Below are 19,164 nucleotides of genomic sequence, written 5' to 3' on the forward strand. Positions count from 1 at the left end.
AAATTGAATAATCTGATTATCTCGGTTCGAAAAATTTTCATTTTTGACAAAGGTCTTCTCTACATTGCTGAATTCTGATTTCTTATGCATTTTCTACTTGGTTCATAAGAAGATTCAAATGCTGAAAAAAAATTTCCCTCACTTTTAGCAAATGTTGAAATGGAATCCGCGCAACTCCATATTCTTCGGCGAGTTCACTCTGAGTTTTCCTGATTCTAGTTTTTGAAAATTTCTACTTTTGATTTTAAAGTTAAAGTATGAAGTTCGCTTGGAGCCATTGTATTCACGGCCGTTGATACTCACAATGATAACCAAATGACATATTCAGCTTTTAACCAGGCTTTAGCTCTTTTTCTTTTACTCCTTTTCCAATAAATCGTAAAACCGAGTTCCGCCAAAAGCATTCTCTGCAACAGACAATATCAAAACTTACAATAGATAAGATTTTCATCCCTATTGGATGTTGAAATCACACCACACTTTAGGGATCATCCACACTTCTTTTGACCATGAAAAGAATGAAAGACCTGTCCTGGAAATGCCACTAAAATGATAGGCTGGCCAAGAGGCTTCACGCATTCATTCTTCACATGCATGCCCCCCACCCATAGCGCAAAAAAGGGACCCATCATATTGAACAAAGAAACAAAGGATTATCGAAGTACCCACGGACAACATCAAAAAATTCTTCGAATGGTAAAACACTGGCAATTGTAAAAAACCAGTCATAGTAAAGGGACAAAAGTCATAGTTGACTTAAGCGGAGTTAAGCCAAACATGTGTCAAGTTGTGACATCCCTGCATAACGACCCAGGATTCTGATTTGGTGAAATCTGTGCAATCGATACAGCCGCTGTGGTGGTCGAGTGGTTATAGTGACAGGAGTAGACATTCCAGGAGTAAAAAGATCATGTCCGCCGAATTACGATTGCTAATTTAGAAACTTGGCCGAATAACGCGCGTTAAATCACCAATGTTGCCAAATAATGAGTGTTAAATCGCCAAATAACGTGTAAGATCGCCAATCTCGCCGAATAATGAGTGCTAAATCGCCAACCATAGTGTTGATTCTTCCGAAATTCTCTCCCATTTTGCAACAATTTCTTTATGAGTATAAAGAAAGAGTATAGCCGCTGAGTATAGCTGCTGTGGCGGTCGAGTGGTTATAGTGATGGACTCGCGATGCGAGGATCCGGGTTTGAACCCGACAGTGGTGATAGGCTGAAGTTGGTTTTCTGTGGTTATCAACTTAAAGGCGCAAATGCGAGCCGATCTCCCCGTTAAAAAGTCTCGCCACAGAGAGCAACAGTCCTACAACGATAAATCATTCAATCATAACACTTCACTCATAGTTAGAAAAACTGGTGGCAGATGGCAGCACTACACATAACAAGCATTACAGAGAAACAAAAAAACTTCACGTCAGGTTTTACTACATGTACACACACATTCCCGCATGTACCGATTCGTTGGGTTCCGCGAGGGGGGGGGGTGTAGCAGTAGTAGGTAGGGCATCCAAAAAATGGCTCGGGGATCCATGATGTTGTTAAGTCAGCCACCTCGTTGCGCAATTTGCCTGTTGTGGCGTTGTATTTGTATTTGTAATAATGATTCTGCGCACTGCTCCGAATTCACAGATTGCTGCTCCGAAACACTAAATTTACTGCTCCAAAACTGCTCCGAAAAGTGTCAACAGCAATCCCATCCCTGCCCCCCCCCCCCGTTTGTTCGCTGGATTTTGATGAAAATAAAAGAATAGTTGCAAAATACATTTATGTGAGTCCTATGTATCAAGTATATGAAGTTAGTTACCTTAGATAAAATGGTTATTAATGTAATTAACACTATTCCCATACTAATTAATCAAAAAATATTTCTTACATTTTAACAAAAACCAACTTTTGCAATTTAATTATTTTTTGCTTAACTCAATGGATTACTGTGTGTTTGAAAATTCTTTTAATGTTATTATTAATCATATAATATATAAAGATTTTTCTCCAGTTACTTTCAGTATACTTAATTAGGAAGCTATTTTGCAAAAAGTAATAAAAATTAGGTGAATATAATGTCTTTAATGAAGCATAAATAATTCAGATTAATTAGCAATGATTTACGATATACAAGGTGATTATAACTAAGGTTCTGATTTCATGACACTGTAAAAAAAGAATGATTGTCAGGATGACTTGAAAATTGACATGAATATTCCTGAAAAAATTCAACTTTATTTGATAAAGGGGAAAAAATACTTAAAAATGTAAAATTAATGACATCATCCAACATGTGGGAAATTTGTACGCAGAATGGAAACGATAGCCAGTCATGGCAGAATGATAGCTTAATTATAGCATTTCACGATTTCATAATTCATGGAAACATCACAAAAAACGAAGTAATTGAACAAATAACTACAACTTACTTAAGAAATGTTAAATATGTTGTCCACTGCGTGTTCTGGCTATGAGGTTGAAAGCACAAAAATTCTTGTTCAACAGCAGAATCGGAGTATGCCATGGTCATAATGTGGATGTGCTTGCAATTCAGCTTTATTAAACCAAACGCCCCCCCCCCCCCCGTTAATATTCCTGAGGAACTTATAACATATAGGGAATGTGCTGGACCCCAAAGCAGAATATGCCGAAATGTGCGACATATGTCGCAGAACAACCAGTGCTGTTGCGGAACAATCTGGAAGAATTGTAAAAAAAGTGTAGAAAAGCGCTATTATGTATATGTGAATTTTTACCGCAGAACATTTTCAGTCAGCTCAGGGCTCGTTGCAGAACATCGCAAAACATTCTGCTTTGGGGGTGCTGGAGATTGCAATTCACCAAAGTTTGCAATCTGACCACTGTTCATAACATTTTGAGTTCATAACAGCCAGAAGTTGCAAGGGTTAAGGTGCATCCTGTCAAAATGGGTCTTCAGCAGCTGCTTTGCTGGTATTGCAATGTGCATCTTGATAGAAGTTCTATCCACACACTGATGCTGTGGAAGTGCCGAAATGATGTGGTTACACAAAATAGATTATACTGCTGGCCAAGTACAGCATCATCTACTTGCACATTTTGCACTTTTTTCTTTTGCGAAAGAAACTTCCATTGCTTCAGGAGTATCCATGCAAATTTTCAAGTCATTCCGATCAGTACTTATTGTATAGTTTTGGAATCAAAACTTAAATTATAATCACCCTGTATATAGCTGATTATTTTTCATAAATATGTTACTACTATACAGTAGAACCTTGATTTACTGGGCTTAACAGTGTGTGTGTGTGTGTGTGAAAGTATAAAAAAAACAACTATTGAATATTAAGACTGGGAGATATACCGTAGGAGATGTGCTACTTATGGGAAAGAAAATGAAAATGTAAGTGAGGTAATGTAACTACTAGTACACTAGTCTTTGTCCTTTAAGGACAGCTGGTGTCTTTATTGGATTATAGGACCACCTGCCCCTAGCATGATGGTGTCACTACTGTAGCTGCTTCTTTGTGAAGAGAAAAAGAAACACTGTGAGATAAATACACCACTACATTTAGATGTGTGATGCACTCCTTATTCATGAATTTGCTTAAGATAGAGCATCAGAATGTAGCCAAAGGTTAAAAAATGTTGTAAGAATGAGAAATTTTGGCTTTTATATATAACTTTAAATGACTAAGATACTTCATATGAAAAATCTATATATATTCTGGCCACTTTTATGAGACTTTTTGAAAAAAAACCACTTATAAAATCTTATGTCATTTAAAGATATGCCATCAGAATGTACCCCAAGGATATAAAATGTGGTAAAAAATGAAACATTTTGGCTAATAATGAACCAATATGATATTTTTCAAGGAAATAAAATGATATTTAGGCAACTTTTATTTGATTTTTTGAAAAAAACCAAGGTTTAAACCAACGTGGTTTAAACCAAACAACCCTGCCTGCCACTGTAATTTAGGCTACTCTATAAAGTTTAATAAAACAAAAAGCAATTACTAAATCAGCTTGTTTAATCACAAGCAGCTCTTTTTTTGGTTGGAGCAAAATCATAAAATGTGACTCTTTAATTTGTTATCAAATATTGTACTATACCTAATGTTTATCTGTACATATTCTGGAGTAATTTGAAATATTTAATGGTAAGTTTTTAATTATATATGTCGGAGCGCAAATTTTTTATTACAACTTTTTTTTAGAAAGCCTGACATTTTTAGAAATATTGGTTCCAATTAAACAATATTTATATGCAAAATTGCATCCTGATTAACGTGAATTTGACTTGGGAGCTTATTGTAGTCTAACCTATCACATAACTTTGGGTATGTAATGAAGAAAAGATAACTATTTCTCTTCCTCAGTTTATTGTTCTGTGAGTTTGGGGGAGGGAGGGGAAGCACCATATCCCCTATACAAAATCAGAAAAAAAATTCTTGGAAAAAAGTGACATTTTACAGAGTGTTTGATTATTTTCACAGTGCCAGTTATAATGTAGATCAGTGAAATTTATAAAACTATAGAAATGGTCAAACCGTGTTTTGAGATTCACACAGATAATGCATTCGTGAAAAAAAATTTGCTGCACCAGAACTTATGCCTCCAGTCCCCATATCACAATATCCTTTTACTAAGAAAATGTTCTTCCTCAGGTATAGGTCAGTTATTTTTGAAATTTTGCATGAAGTACAAACACATTTATGAACAGATGACTTCACTCTACGCTACCATATGAAAGTTTTTAACAACTGGCTGTTGCGAAGATGAATTTTTTGAAAGAGAAAATTCAACTGCCTTTGTGGGGAATCAAATCCACGTCTTTTCACATATTTAGTTTTTAGGATAACATTTTTCCTGTGGTACATGTTAGTGTCACGGGTGAAGAAAATTGGAAATTAACTATTCTGCTTCTTATATACACTGGTGAAATAAATTAAGAGAATTTACATATTTTATCAAATTTCATGAAAAGAACTGAACTGAATGTAAAACCACTGCTTCTAGACAAAAATGCAAATCTTGTATGTCAAATACGTAAGCGTGCACGTGTGTGTAGGCGGAGCCAGTAGAGAAACAGGCTTTATAAGCGCACATAAGTTAAGACGCATTTCGTTCGCTAGCACACCTCTGCGAATTTCTTGGTGTTATTTTGCAGCAATCGGTTAATTTCAAATTGTAACAGTAAAAATGAGTAACCACTAACGTTTAGATGATGGAATGAGGTGGCGAATTGTGGGGAGGCTAGAAGCAGGCCAATCTCAAGTCCAGATTTGTAGAGAGTTCAATTTAATGCCCAGCGTCGTGTGTAACTTATGGAAACAGTTCCAGGATACCGGATCCATCGAAAGAAAGTCTGGGCAAGGTCGTACAAGTGCCACGACGGCCAGAGAAGATCGCCATTTGTCGATTATAGCGAGGCGTAACAGGAGTGCTACAGCTTCTCAGCTCTCTCGTGACTTGTATGCAGCCACAGGAACCCGTGTATCAAGGGTGACTGTTTCCAAAAGACTTCATGAGAGAGGGTTGTTTGCAAGAAGACCTGCTGTTTGCGTCCCGCTCACTTCTACGGACAGGAGAATCCGTTTATCATGGTGCAGAGAGCAGAGATTGTAGTATGGATCAATGGGCGACCATTCCCTTCACTGATGAGTCCCGGTTCAGCCTAAGCACCGATTTTAGCTGTACGTTCATATGGAGAGAACCAGGGACCCACTACCTATCCTCCAATGTCCGCGAAATCGACCATTATGGCGGAGGAGGTTTAATGGTCTGGGCAGGCATCATGTTGGATGGCCGCACACCTCTCCATGTCTTTGAAAGAGGCACTGTGACTGGTGTGAGGTATGGGGATGAGGTCTTGGAGCCCTATGTTTGCCTTTTCAGGGGTGCAGTTGGCCCTGAGTTATGGACGATAACGCGAGGCCACATAGAGGTCTTCTGCTCGACGATTTTCTAGAGAGTGAGGATATTCGCCGGATGGATTGGCCAGCCAGATCTCCAGACCTTAACTCTATAGAGCATGTCTGGGACGCTCTGGGGAGGGCAATTGCAACTCGCAACCCCCCTCCGGGAACCATCCAGGGAATGAAAACAGCGTTGCTGAACGAGTGGGACCAATTGCCACAGGAAATGATAAACTGCCTTATTTCAAGTATGAAATCATGCTGCGAAACCTGTATATCTGTAAGAGGGGACCATACCCCCTATTAACCAATTTTTTTGTTTATTCTGCAACCGCTGTTTCATACCTTCCGACTCCAACGAGTGTTACACACAATCATGCGTGTGTATTACAATTATTGAATGGTTATTTGTGTTGTATTGTATCAATGTATGTACATATCAAATTTCATTAAAATCGGTACAGTAGTTCTAGAGATAATCGACCAAGTCTGCAAATTCTCTTAATTTCTTACACCAGTGTATATGTTGACATTTCATTTTAACTTTTACAGATTTTGATAACCAAGCACTGGTCCTTTGTGGCAGCAGGACATCGATCTGAAGTCAGATTCAAGCTGTGTGAATTGCTGATGACAAGATACAAACTTGTGCCAAATTTTGTCAGTAATAAAATTGGGAAATTAATTGCCCTAATTGGTCGCCAGGAGTGGCCCAGTTCTTACCCAGATTTCTTTCACAACATTTGCCAGGTAAGTTAATATATTAATAATTATTATTTCTCAGGATCTCAAATATGAGATGAAAATCGATGTATTTCCTATAGCTTGATAGCAGATTCAAAGAATTGTGGCAAGTTTTAAATACAAGAGTAGAAACACAAAGGCACCACAACAAGCAAAATGCCCAACAAGATGGCAGATAAGAGATGCCCATAAAAAAAATTGATGCGAAATATATCTAAAATATAGCAACTTAAAATAAGAGCAATTATCTTAAAAAATCTAATAATCATGATAAAATATAATACACTGCCCCATGAAAAATCATGGTTGTCCTATCTAAGTATAGATTGCTTCTCAATTAATCATTATAAATATCGCATTTCTTTTTAAAATGTATCAATCGTGGCAGAATTCATGACAGCCGGGGTTAAGCTACTCCTCCAAAGAAGAATATGCCTAAATCTGCTACATACATTTCCGAAAAATCTGAAAGAATTTTAAGAAAAAAGTGCAGAAAAAAACACTATTATGGGGATTTTTACCGCAGAAAATTTCCAGTCAGCCAAGAGCCCATTGCAGAACAATGCAAAACAAACATTCTGCTTGGGAGCTACTCTATTTATTCAAAACTTTATTAGAGAAAAATTCCCAGAGACATCACAACCTGGAGTTGTCCTCTTATTAATCGATGCTGTTGGGTCCTTGTTGAAGCACTTGCTTGACGGTGTGCTAATCAGTCCCGTAGCCAAAAATTTCGTTCAGAAGTGGACCACTTGCACTTCGGGGGGGGGGGGGGAATGATAGAACAGTAGATTTGGCCATCTTTTTTCCTTTTCGGTCATTTTCTCACATTTCGGGGGGGGGGGCAGACCCCTGATTTCCCCCGTCTCGCTACAGCCTTGGTGATAATACAAATACAAAGCAGGCAAAATGCCCAATGAGGTGGCTGAGAAAATGATGCCCATAACAAATATGGATGTCATGTTTCTAAATACAGCAACCCAATTAAAAATGCAATTATGAAAACTAAAAACTATATATACATGATAAATATTATACAATGCCCATATAAAAAATATTTATGGTTGTCTTACTCTAAGTATGGATAGATTCTCGATTTACCACAATATGTTTATCCTATTTCTTTTTAAATGTGCCAATTGTATTAGAATTTACTATCCCCCCAGGGATAAACTATTCCATTTATTAACAACACTATTAGAAAAAATTCCCTGCAACACCACAACCTAGAATTATCTCTTACCAATCGATACTGGTGTCCCCTTGTCAAAGCAGTCAATTGACAGAGTATTAATAGTTCATGGTCCATCCTATTAAAAATTTGAACACTTTGATCATATTTCCCCCTACACCTGCGTTCTTCGGATGTAAACATCTTCAAAAAATGGAGTTTCTCTTCATAACTCAAGCTTTGTATGCCAACAAGTATATGCATAGCTCTTCTCTCTGCACCCCTTCAGCCAAGTTTATGTCCCTCTGTAGGTATGTTCTACAAAACCTTACGGAAAAGGCCTGAACAGGCAAAATGCTCAATGAGGTGGCTGAGAAAAGATGCCCATAAAAAATATGGATGCCAAATATAACTTAATAATATTAAAAATACAGTAACTCAATAAGAGCAATAATAGTAAATACAGCAAAAAAAGACTAATAGAAACCAATAATTTTGACAAAATATAATATTCTGCCAGAGTTGCCAGTTGCTACGGGTTGTCCATAGATTCTACAGATGACCACACTCAACTATGGAACTATGGGAGATACTAATTCCAACTCTCGCTGGAAGGTTAGAGGAATACAATAACAAGCTAGAGCTATGCATGCTGACATTAGAGCTTGACAATAGGACGAATAACAAATATCAGACTTAGACCCGTGGTTGGTCCCCACCTCTGGTTAAAGTAGTTTTGAATCCACCTGTTGTGCTACTCAATGCCAAATAGGTCCCCGTGAGTTACTTATTACATATGGGAGAGAGGGAAATTCCCGGCAATACCTAGCGTTATAGGCTTGGTTACACCACCACCACCTCATTCCAATTTCCTAACACCCAGAATGACCAAGACCTACTTGATGGCAATAGTTTTAGTCTCATGCGGTCAAAGCCGTTCTAACGTGAAACATCACAATCAAGGTTGTCCCAGCATAATAAAACATGGCACCGTAAAACAACAATGTTCAAAATGACAATTTATTACATACCCTCCCACGAAAACAAAGAATTTCTTATACATTTAACAAAATCCTTTCTTTGTTAATTCCAAAACTAAACACAACTTGTTATTTCTAAATTTCAATTTTTGCAACAATTTAACAATTTCATAATACTTCAATTAATACAAACATTTCTCAAAGTTCTTTGTAATTCAGTTCATTTCTCAATTTTTTCTTTTTTTTGTGGTACGTTATTCTTGATGATAGAGGGCCACGATGCCACCAGGGTCATGACAATCATTGATCTCCTCTGACTCTTTCACCAGGGAGTCAAATCTTATACAAATACAAGGCCACAACAAGGAAAATGCCCAATGAGGTGGCTCAGAAAAAGATGCCCATAACAAATATGAATGTCATGTTTCTAAATACAGCAACCCAATTAAAACAGAGTTCGTACAGTCCTTGAAAATCCTTGAAAAAAAAAAAAGTTCATTTTCAAGTCTTTAAAAGTGCTTGAAAAATCGTTGCAGTCCTTGAAAAAAATAAAAGCATTTTGAAGTGCTTGAAAATATTTTTCTGCCTTAAATTTCTTTTTTCCGATTCCCCGTTCCTCTCAAACGTTCAAACTGGAGGTATTTTTCCTTAGTGCTTGTTACCTAAAATCTGGCAGCAAAACACGATACCGCCGCGGGAAATGCAGTTGGAAAAGCAAGGTTTCTAGAATATATAGCGGGGGTCCAGTCCCCCTTCATTTATTGTCAAATGTGGCGGATTGACTTCATTAGACGCACGCGGCCAAAGGGTTCTTCAACCATGGTTCAGTAATAAACAAGCTGACCATATTTTCTCGATTGAAATGCGGGACATATATTCAGTAAATACGGGACAAAAATCCAGAATTTTTGCGCTAAATAACTAACTTTTTCGGTAAGGGGCCGTTAAAGTATTACGTCAGCAAAACTCTGACATACTCCCCCCCCCCCCAGCAAAATAAATTTTACAATGCAAAAACATTAAATTATTCAACTTAATTATTCTTAGAAGACCTTTCTACAATCTCCTAATGTCCTGGAGAAACTGAATTCTACCATCCTGAGGTTTTGATTAAGCTGTTACATAGTTTTTCATAGCTTGAAGTGTGAATAATAATAATGCTTTCCATTCAAGGTTTTCCTTTTTGGTGGAAAAGTTTAATATCTCTCCAATACTTTTTTCACATAATCAAATCCTGTTTTAACGAATACCATTATAGCAAAAATCTCATTTTAACGAACGCTTTTCTAATCCCGCAGATAAGTTTATGTAGGAACAATGCAAAAAGACCTGGAATTCCTTTTTAACAAAATTTCATTATAACAAAGTTATTTCTTCGGTCTCTTGCAGTTTGTTATAACGGAATTCAGCTGTATATGTCCTTATGTCGGAATATTAAATTAATGAATGCATCTGACTATGTGCTTTCTAATTTTTTTTTTTGCTTACAAAGTTTAGTATCGTTTCAAAAATAAAATGTCATTTTGTATGCTAAACTTTAATTGTTATTTTAAAAGCAAGTCCTTTCAGAATTTGGTAGGCCTATTGTCTATGAATAAAAACAAGAAAAATAACTGTTATATGGAAGTTATATATCTTAAAAACTTAATTTTCAATTAAGAATGATAAGTTTTTAATTTAGATTTAGAATATATTTAACTTTTTTGAAAAAATTAATTTTTATCTAGTGTAATATAAACGTCCTTGAAATTTAGAATTTTGCCTGGAAAAGTGCTTGAAAAGTCCTTGAATTTTTTCAACTTGAAAGAGTATGAACCATGTAAAAAGGCAATTATGAAAGCAAACTATATATACAATGATAAAATACTATACAATTCCCATAAAAAATATTTATGGTTGTCTTATATTCTAAATATAGATAGCTTCTCGATTTACTCTAACATGATCATCGTATTTCTTTTTTAAACATGTCATTTGTGTTAGAATTTACTATTCCCTGGGGTAAGGGAATAGTAAATTCTAACACTTAACTATTCTAACTATTCCATTTATTAACAACCCCATTAGAAAAAAATTCCCTGCAACACACCACAATGCAGAATCGTCCTTCACTAATTGATGCTGGTGTCCCCTTGTCAAAGCAGTCAATTGTCAATGTATTAATAACTCATGGTCCATTTTATCCATCCCATTGAAAATTTTAAACACTTCAATCATTTCCCCCCCTTAGACACCTGTGCTCTTCGAATGTAAACATTTCACAAAATCAAGTCTTCATAACTCAAGCCCAGTGTGCTGACAAGGACACTCTTAGCTCGTCTCTGCACTTCTTCAACAAAATATATGTCCCTCTGCAGTTATGGTCTCAAAAACCTTACAGCATACTCCAGTCCAGGGTGAACTAAGCCTCAAAAAAGTGGAATGTTTTCGGAGAACGCAAAGAGACCTTTTGAAACCAAAGAGAAAATGAAACCAAGCATTCTATTTGCTTTTTTGACCACCGCTGAACTATGTTCAGAAAATGTAATCTCTCGTCAATGAGAAATCCCAGATCGGTGTCTCTAATTGCATCTGGGATAGTAAAAAAATGAGTGAACATGCACTTGTCAGTGCAAAAAAGTCATGCTCAATTCATTTGTCTGTGCTCCAATCTGGTTTAATTTGGACTAGAGCAACTTTTTATCACTTAAATTCCCAATTATCCCCATCAGTTTCATGTCATCTGCGAATTTGCTAACACTCCCATCAATACCCTGATCGAGTTTATGGATGAAAAATGAAAAAGTATGGGGCCAAGGACACTTCCGTGAGAAACTCTACTTGTGACTCCTGTTCAATCAGAGAATCCCTGTTCACCATAACCCATTGTGACCTACCTCTTCACCAAGATTCTATTCAATCCAGCAAGTTGTCCCCAATCTCAATCTTGTATAAACGCTTCAAGAGTTTACCATGTTGGACCCGATCGAATGCCTTTTGGAATTCAAGGCAGGGTTCCCAGCAACCTGGAAAGTCAGGGAAACAGAAAATGGTCAGGGAAAGTCGGAAAATGTTAAATATTTGTCGAAAGTCAGGGAAAATTCTTAATATTTTGGAAAAGATGGGAAATCTGAAGGGAAAAAATTAAAAGGGGGATGAATTCCCATTTAGTGGTTGGTCTTCACTTTTCCCCCCATAGAAGATTATCTCTTTGAGATCCTCTGGGAGAGAATAAGGAAGCCTTATCCACAATCTTTATCTGCATTTTCCTCTGGATTACTGAGAGACACTTTGGTGTACATGAGCAAAATGTCTTATCAGTTGAAGGGTGAGATTTTACATACTAGAAACCAATGCTGGTCAAGGTCACTGAACTTTCTTTTTCAGTAAAAGAATGAAGGGTGTCTAAGGAGACCCTCTTTTTCATTGTTGAAAACAAAGCCAATACCAGCTCTAATTTCTTTTCTATCTCTTCTGAGAAAAGGGTTTATCCTCTTGTTTTTTTTTTGCTGCCTCTGTATAAGGGGAAATTCAAATATGTCAAGATGAGAGAGTTGGGGTTCTACCTGTGGGTTGTATGGAAGGCAGTTGGATGGGATGAAACAACCTTTCAGTAGTGGATATTTTTTGTGTATGCTACACACAGTTCACAGACATTACAAGACACCACAAATGGGTAAAATTAAAAAAGAATTGTTTTCTCCGAATTTTTTTAGTAAGAGATAGGTTGAAAATGTATAATGTTCGGAAAGAGCTATAGACATTTTTGACGATATGAAATTTATATGGAACTCTCTTTGAGGTAAGCCTGCTACCTCTGTTGGCCTGGCAGTAAAAGATACTCCATTAAGTGCGAGATGAGTTTTTAAGACTGTCCCTCCATTAAGTGCGAGATGAGTTTTTAAGACTGTCCCTCCATTAAGTGCGAGATGAGTTTTTAAGACTGTCCCTCCAGAGTGCAAGTCATTTCTAAAAAGATTTTAAAGTTCCAAACGTTTTGCCCTTTTTTTGTGTGAAGTTATTTTCAAGATCTCATGGAAACTTATTGCAAGATTGGAATCTGATAAATTTGAGGCTGCAACTTGTGAAAAAAAATTGTTGAAATTGATCTGGATTGGGAAGCCGCGCCCCTGATTTTAATTTCACTGAATAATCAGTCAACATGTTTTTTGTTTTTTTTAATCTCACACCCTTAAAATGCTCTTTCACACTTCTGGTTAAGAACCACTAATTTCTAGGTTTTGTGACTCTGATGTCACCCAATAGCATTAGATTGTCTTCTGTATTTTTAGGACATGTAGAGGCATAAACAATGTTTATGAAGCTCTGCAAAAAGCTAGAAATAAAAGTGTGCTTTATTTATCGAAAATTATGACACTGGCATTGAACAGTAAAATGTAAACAAATCCCTTTGAAAAAGATAGACAGCATAGTAAAACCATCCAGTTCACCTGCACTTATTTACATTGGATCTTGAAAGTTATACATTTTGCACTGTGATTTTGAAAGTGGTCTTGAAGGAGCGTCATTCTTAGAAAAAACTTGCATGCCTTCGTAATTTGCTGTGCACTGAGGAAGAGAGTTTACACACTGGACTCTGGAAGACTCCTCAAAAAATAATAATGTAAGGAGAGACAGGATAGAATTATCTGTGGTTGCAAGTACACTCTTTTGTCCAAAATTGTTTTTGTTACCAAGTCACTTCTGTCATTTTGCTTTAGCTTGAGTCAATCTTATAGGACAGCGGTTATCAACTGGTACTCTGTGGAGACCTTGGGGCTCTTTGTTCACTCTCCAGGGGCTTTGCAGCCACTTGAGGAAAACATTAAAAAATAGTAAAATTAAATATTTTTAAATAGTAAAAATTAACAGTAACATTGATGAATAATTAAAAAATTGGTCTACGGGGCTCCACCATAGAATTTTTTTACTTAAAAGGGCTCCGCGAGTCAAAGAAGGTTGAGAACCGCTGTTATAGGATATTGAAATATTGGCCTGAAAAAACAAATTATTTTTGATTTTTTTTACAAATTTAAAAAAATTAATTTCTGAGGGACATTTTAAATATTATGCTATGATTATATTGTTTAGGGGGTACCCCCATCCCCTACTTCTAATTCTTTGAGCGGGAACCCGGTGTATGCGTTTTTGGTCGAAAAATTTTGAGTCATGGTCAGGGAGAGTCAGGGAAATGATTCAGCAGATTGCAAGGTAACACAGATCTACATTTTTGCCCTTACCCGAAGTCTTAGTCATGTGATCATAGAAGCAAAGGAGGTTAGTTAGGCATGATTTTCCATTCCTGAACTCGTGCTGATTATCTGAAAATACTTTATTCTAGGATTGTTTGGTTTAAACCAGTGATTCCCAACGTGGGCATTAACGCCCCCTGGGGGGCGATGGAATGTTCCAGGGGGGCGGTAGAAGCTATGGGTATAACATAGGATCCTATGAGTTAGATTGCGTTGGGCGGCGGTGAGAGAAAAAAATTTCTGAAGAAGGGGGCGATGTGACAAAAAAGATTGGGAAACTATGGTTTAAACCAAGTGGGTTTTTTTTTTCAAAAAATCAAATAAAAGTGGCCTAAATATATTTTTTTTCCTTGAAAAATATCATTGGAAAATTTTGACTAGTAATGAACCATTCTTACCACATTTTATATTTTTGTGGTACATTGAGATGGTATATCTTTAGATGATATAAGTGGTTTTTTTCCAAAAAGTCTCATAAAAGTGGCCTGAATATATATACTTGTATATGTTTTTCATATGAAGTATCTTAGTTATTTACAGAAGCCAAAAAATTTTTTTCTCATTCTTACCAGATTTTCTAACTTTTGGCTAAATTCTGATGCTCTATCTTTAGCAAATTCATTAATAAGGATTGCATCACATTTAAATGTAGTGGTGTATTATCTCACAGGTTTTTTTTTTTGCTTTGCCTTTTTTCCTTTACAAGAAGTAGCAACAGTAGTGACACCATCATGCTGACACACACACACACAGGTGGTCTTATAATCCAATAAAGACACCAGCTGTCCCTAAAGGACAAAGACCAGTGTAAACACTAGTAGTTACATTACCTCAGACATTTTCATTATCTTTCCCATAAGAAGTAGCATCTTGCACTGTATATCACCCAATCTTAATATTCAATAGTTTTTTTTAATATTTTCATGCTTAAGCACAGTTAATCAAGGTTCTACTGTATAGTAGTAGTAACAGATTTATGAAAAATAATCAGCTGTATACAAGGTGATTATAATTAAAGTTTTGATTCCAAAACTATACAATAAATACTGGTCAGAATGTCTTGGAAATTTGCATGGATAGTCCTGAAGCAATGGAAATTTTTTTAGCAAAAAAAAGTGCAAAATGTGCAATTAGATGATGCTGTACTTGGCCAGCAGTATAATCTATTTTGTGCAACCACATCATTTCGACACTTCAACAGCATCAGTGTGTGGATAGAACAACTTTTATCAAGATGCACATTGTAATACCAGCAAAGCAGCAGTTGAACTATTTTGACAATAACAGGATGACATGACACCTGGTCGGCAGCCAGTTCACCTAAACTTAACCTTTGCAACTTCTGGCTGGGGTACCTCAAAATGTTATGAACAGTGGTCGGATTGCAAACTTTGGTGAATTGCAAGCTCCAGCGCGTCCGCTTATACATTAGAAATTCCTCGGGAATATTAACGGGGGGGGGGGCATTTTGTTTAATAAAGGTGAATTGCAAGTGCATCCACATCATGACCTTAGCATACTCTTGATCTGCTGTTGAACAAGCATTTTAGTGGTTTTACTTCATAGCCAGAACACGGTGGACAACATATTTAACATTTCTTGAGTAAGAGTTGTAGTAATTTGTTCAATTACTTCATTTTTTTTGTGATGTTTCCCTGAACTATGCATTGCTAATTAAGTTATCATTTTACCCTGACTGGCTATCTTGTCCATTCTGTGAGCAAATTTCCCACGTGTTGGGTGAGTACAGCGTCATTGAATTTACATTTTTAAGTATATATTTCCTCTTTGCCAGATAAAATTCCATTGCTTCAGGAATATTCATGCAAATTTTCAAGTCATTCTGAGAATGGTTCTTTTTTTACAGTGTTTTGAAATCAGTACTTTAGTTATAATCACCCTGTATATATTGTAAATCATTGCTAATTAAGAATAGAATTTATTAATACAAACCATACAAAACGGGGGGGGGGGGGAGGGAAATCAAAAGTAAATATCCATAATAGACCCAAGAGATCTATATATGATCTGTCCAGGGTTAAACCTCAAATAATGTTATCGATTGGCAAACGCAGGCTATTGAAACACAATACACACAGCATCATAAATAATACAAGTTGATCAAACAGTAGGCCGCAGTACGAGGTATGGTTATTATTTTCACCAGTAATGTTTCATTTCACAAAATAAAATGCAGTTAAACACATGGCAGATATTGGTGTTTCTTTAGATTGAGTTAACAGGAGTTAATGTAGCCTACAAGCAATTTTTTGAAGCGGTTTATGTTTCTTTCGAATTTTATATCATTACTTAATGTGTTATAAGATCTTGGTGCTAAATATAAAAATTGCTTCTGAATAAGTGTCTTTTTAGGTTTTATGACCTCATATAGATATCCATATTGTCTTGTTTGTGTAGGAGTGTGTCGCAATGTGAGCCATGTTTTGGTTTTTTTGTAGAAACAGTAAAACTCAATATAAATAAAGTTTATGTATATCAAATCTATAATCAGAACTGGAATCAATATTTGATGAATAAGAATATTGACTAGATATTACATTAATGGTTTTCCTTAAATTATTTTTTATTAGTTCTAAATTAGATCTGTAGTCACCGCCCCAGATACATATACCGTATTGTAAAATATAGAAAACCCATGCAAAATAAAGCGTATGGAGAAATTCACTTGAAATTATGTTTTTCAGATGGTAAAATCTTATATTGATATATTTTAGTTTATTACTGATTGCAATAGCGTGGGATTTCCATTTAAGACTTCTATTTAACGTTATTCCCAGATATTTCATTTCATCAACCTCAGAAATCGTGGGGCATACACAATGATGAAAAGGACAGCCTTATTTGTGACACTGCAATTTCAATTGTTCTCTATTATCATTATAAAGTTGAAAGTTGATATATGTATTTTTATTAAGATTCAGGACTAGTTTATTACTATTCAGCCAAATATTTTTTTTATACAGATCTGCTTCTGCATGGTTTTTCAGAATATCATAATTTTCTGCTGCTATGGTTATGGCTGTGTCATCAGCATAGCTAATTAAATGTCCATTTAATTGAAGATACTTTAAATCATTAACAAAAATTTAAAGCAATATGGGCCCAAGAACTGATCCTTGAGGAACACCTGTGTTAATATATTTATAACCGCTAACCACATTCCCAATTTTCACAGCTTGCATTCTGTTTACAAGATAACTTTCTAGCCAATTATACACAGTGCCTCTCAAACCAGCACGATAAATTTTATTCAGAAGAATTTTATGATCAACGCTATCGAAAGCTTTCTTTAAATCTAAGAATATGGTCAGTGTTTTATTATCTTCATTTATATTTTTATGAATATTTTCCATTAGTTTTAAAATTGCAATTTCCGTATTTTTATCTCGTAGAAAACCAAACTGAGAGTCCAAAAAATACGAATTTGTATTTAGGAAATCCATTATTTTCATTTTAATCACACTTTCAACAACTTTAGACATTATTGGAAGAATTGAAATCGGGCGATAATTATTTAATTCATTTTTTTTCCATTTTTATAAACAGGGATAACAAGAACTTTTTTTAGTTTTTCAAACAAAACACCACCTGTAAGAAATCTATTGATAAGATATGTAATAAAACGAGCATGATATTTGAAACAATTTTGAGCATTTTGGCGAAGGTACCGTCATATCTAACTGCTTTGTTGTATTTTAATCCAAATATTATTCGTTTTACTGTAGGTTCTTCAACAGGAATTATAGCCATAGAATTTTGTGAGTTAGGTATATCTTGTTGTTCAGGAGGTATGTCAGTATTATGGTAATTACAAATATTTATAAAAAAAAGGTTAAAATCATCTACAAGGCTATGAGTATCACTATTTGTTGGAATAACAAAATTCTTGGTTTTTTTATTGACAATATAATTTACAATTTTCCACTGTTTTTTGGAATTTGTACCACAGAGGATAAATTTAGTATGATAATAATTTTGTTTAGTTTTTTTATTTTATATTTCAACATTTTGTTGTAAGTTTTATAGGCTAATTCGTAACAATTATTTGAAGGGTTTTGTTTATGCTTTTTGTACAATTTTTCTTTATAATCAATCATTTTTTTAATTCCAATTGTGATCCATTCGCTTTTGAGTTTTTTTACGGTTATTTCTCGATGATTGCTGTTCCCAAAATTTTTTATGTTTGAAAATAATATCAAGAAAATTCTCATACAAAAAATTTTCATCTAATTTGTAGCTTCTAATACAAGTTTCAAATTTGCAATAATCAATTAAATGGTAATTTTTTAAATGTGTTTCATTACAATCCAAGTGTTCAATATTATCCGAAAATTTACATTTTATGATTAATGGCCAGTAATCAGTAATTTTGAGTTCAATTATCGCAGTACTAAAATTCCAATCAGATTTATAATTTCTGACAAAAACATGATCAAGACAAGCATATAAGCAAGTGGGTTTATCTATATATGACTGAAATCCATATTCAGCCATTAGACCTGTGTATTCATCTGATTCATTATTTATCTTCTGTATGTCTATATTTATATCACCTACATATATGACATTTTTATATTTTATAGTATTTACAATTGATCGAAATTCATTTAAAAATTCAAAGACAGTAAAATCAAAAGATCGATATAAAAGAATTACACAAACATCAAAATGATCATGATATAAATATAATGCTTCTGCAGTAATCATACTAATTTGTAATTTTCGAAATGCACTCAAATGGACCTTTATGAATGCTATAACACCTCCTGATCTATTTCGGGAATGACATTGGTAAAAGCTATAGTAACCGGGGATATTATAAAGGTCTATTTCATTATTTTTTACCCAAATTCTGATTATAATATTAACAAACGAAAGGGTCAATCTACGTATTTAAATATACTAATAATTGATCAAAATTTTCTCACATACTTCTTATGTTTATATGAAATATGTTCAGATTACCTGCAAGTTCCATGAATTGCGATGTCGCAGAGAGAGTGTTAAGGTAAGGTGAGGAAATATCTATTTGTATATCGTCTTGAAAATCCAGCATTTTCTCTAGGTAAGTATTTTGTCCAAGTCATCTAAACAACGAATGCGATGTGCATTTTCACCTTCCTC

At 35.1% G+C, this 19,164-nt stretch overlaps 1 protein-coding gene across 1 annotated transcript in view; it reads left to right on the forward strand.

The window, feature by feature from the left end:
* Positions 1–19,164, forward strand: part of ebo (exportin ellipsoid body open) — a 295,439-nt gene that overhangs the window by 46,171 nt on the left and 230,104 nt on the right. The window contains exon 4 of the mRNA XM_089252540.1: positions 6,446–6,643. Within this exon, the coding sequence (XP_089108666.1) occupies positions 6,446–6,643 (198 nt within the window). The remainder of the gene's footprint in view (positions 1–6,445; positions 6,644–19,164) is intronic.

The sequence above is a fragment of the Pholcus phalangioides genome, unplaced genomic scaffold (genome assembly GCF_987345545.1).
Source record: "Pholcus phalangioides strain wild (caught in Gottingen) unplaced genomic scaffold, Ppha-v1.0 ptg000029l_1, whole genome shotgun sequence".
Lineage (NCBI taxonomy): Eukaryota > Metazoa > Arthropoda > Arachnida > Araneae > Pholcidae > Pholcus > Pholcus phalangioides.